Source organism: Eimeria acervulina, genomic scaffold (assembly GCF_000499425.1).
Source record: "Eimeria acervulina Houghton genomic scaffold, Eah_scaff3189, whole genome shotgun sequence".
Lineage (NCBI taxonomy): Eukaryota > Apicomplexa > Conoidasida > Eucoccidiorida > Eimeriidae > Eimeria > Eimeria acervulina.
This window is the reverse complement of record NW_013547612.1, coordinates 1-1638: the sequence shown is the minus strand read 5'-3', so window position 1 is coordinate 1638 and position 1638 is coordinate 1. Positions and strand designations below refer to the sequence as shown.

The following is a 1638-nucleotide window of genomic DNA, read 5'->3' as shown; positions in this document are numbered from 1 at the left end:
CCTCAAACCCTAAACCCTAAAACCCTAGAGAGGCTCTGCATGCACCATGTGCCATCACTGTGCAAAGCTTGCATGCTTTTAAGGCAGAGACAACAAGATGATGTAATTGTTGCAGCGCTGTGTTATTGATGAGAATCGAAGACAAGAACTTTTCTCATGGCGCAGCTGCAGCAGGCAATCGTACTACAAGTGTGCTGCTTCTGTTGCTGCTGGATTCTCCTTCTCTTCTTTACTTTCCGTCTGGAGGCCTAACTGAGAAGAAAAAGCAGACAAACAAGAACATGCAGAAGACGTGTGCAGGTAGGAGCAGCACCAGAGAACTCCATAATAAGTGGCAAACCATATTGTGCAGAAACAATAAACGCTGGTGTGTTGCGTCTCTAGCTGCTACACTTAGGGTGTATAGACAGAAAAACTTGTGCTGTAGTAATTACCAGTCAGCTTCACAGTTATTCGCGTGCCATCCAAGCCACCACCTCCGTTTTCAACTATGAGGATGGCATAATGGGGACCTGTAAGAAAGACTCGAGGAAAAGAGAAATGAAGTATTGCTTGTAGCAGTCAGGTGTACAACATGCAAGCATTTAGAGCCTCCTGATCGTTGCATACAGGAGAAGACAGGCAACTCCATATACTAGAAAAAAACGGATTACAGACAGCAAACTCACCTTGGTCTCCGTCTGACGCTATGCGTTTTCCGTCTGCAAATTCACTACCAAGTTCTTTAATTAGTTTGTCAATAGGATCATAGTCCGGCCACGTAAGGGGCACACGCTGCAGGCGAATGCACGCATTCGACAGAAAACAAGCAAGTGCAAAAACAAGCAAAAAAGAGAGAAAGCATACAACAATAAAATAAGGGATGCTAGAGAGAACCGCGCAAAATCAAAAACAAAAAACATCGAGAAATAAGACAGAACAGAGAAACAGAAGGGAAAAAATGTAACATACCTCCACGCCTACTTCAACGTGGGCACTTCCCCAAGGCATTTCTAGCATGTGGTTTCCTAAAAGAAGCATAAAAACATCAAAAAGGCGAACAGGCAGCGCATTGAACACAAGTGTAGTCGAGAGGAAACTTCAACCTTTTTACACTTTCAGGAAAGGAAATAAAGAAGAACGATGAATTACCAGAGCCAATGTCCTCAGCCCCAGCAACTGTAAGCAAAACGTCTGTCAAAAAATCTTTTTCCTGTAAACAAGGAAACAGCGAAAAGTTGAAAATTTGCGGTGTTCAGACAGCTGAACAGGCCAGCGGTGTGTTTCTGCTTTCTCTTGTTTCCTCGTGATATATCAATGCTTACCTTGCGGTCTTTGTGCCCTGGAAACAAATTCTTTGGATTGTGATCGCTTCCTTTGAGCACTTCTTTTAGTTTCTTCTGAAGACGCAAACGCACCCATTAACACTACGTATGCCGTCTAGAGTTTCTGTCGTCATGCTGCGAAACAAGCTTGAGATCATTAGTTCTATTGATTATATTTCTGTTTCGCTTTTTTTCACATTTTTTCGTATTCTTATCTATTTATTCTTGTTTACTTGTGAATCCTTTTTGCGCTCTCTCTCCCCTTTCTTCCAGTTCCGATTTTTAAAGCCTCCGTGTTGCCCCTCTGCCTCTGTCACAGCCGCGGCGGAAAACA

At 43.2% G+C, this 1638-nt stretch overlaps 1 protein-coding gene across 1 annotated transcript; it reads right to left on the bottom strand.

The window, feature by feature from the left end:
• Positions 1–229: 229 nt before the first annotated feature.
• On the bottom strand, positions 230–1638 carry EAH_00068260 (hypothetical protein, conserved; the record flags this gene model as incomplete). Its single annotated transcript, XM_013392287.1, has 7 exons — positions 230–252; positions 435–512; positions 669–774; positions 952–1007; positions 1132–1192; positions 1305–1379; positions 1538–1638. Coding segments are annotated over 7 exons (500 nt in total), but the record flags the coding sequence as incomplete, so codon positions are not given.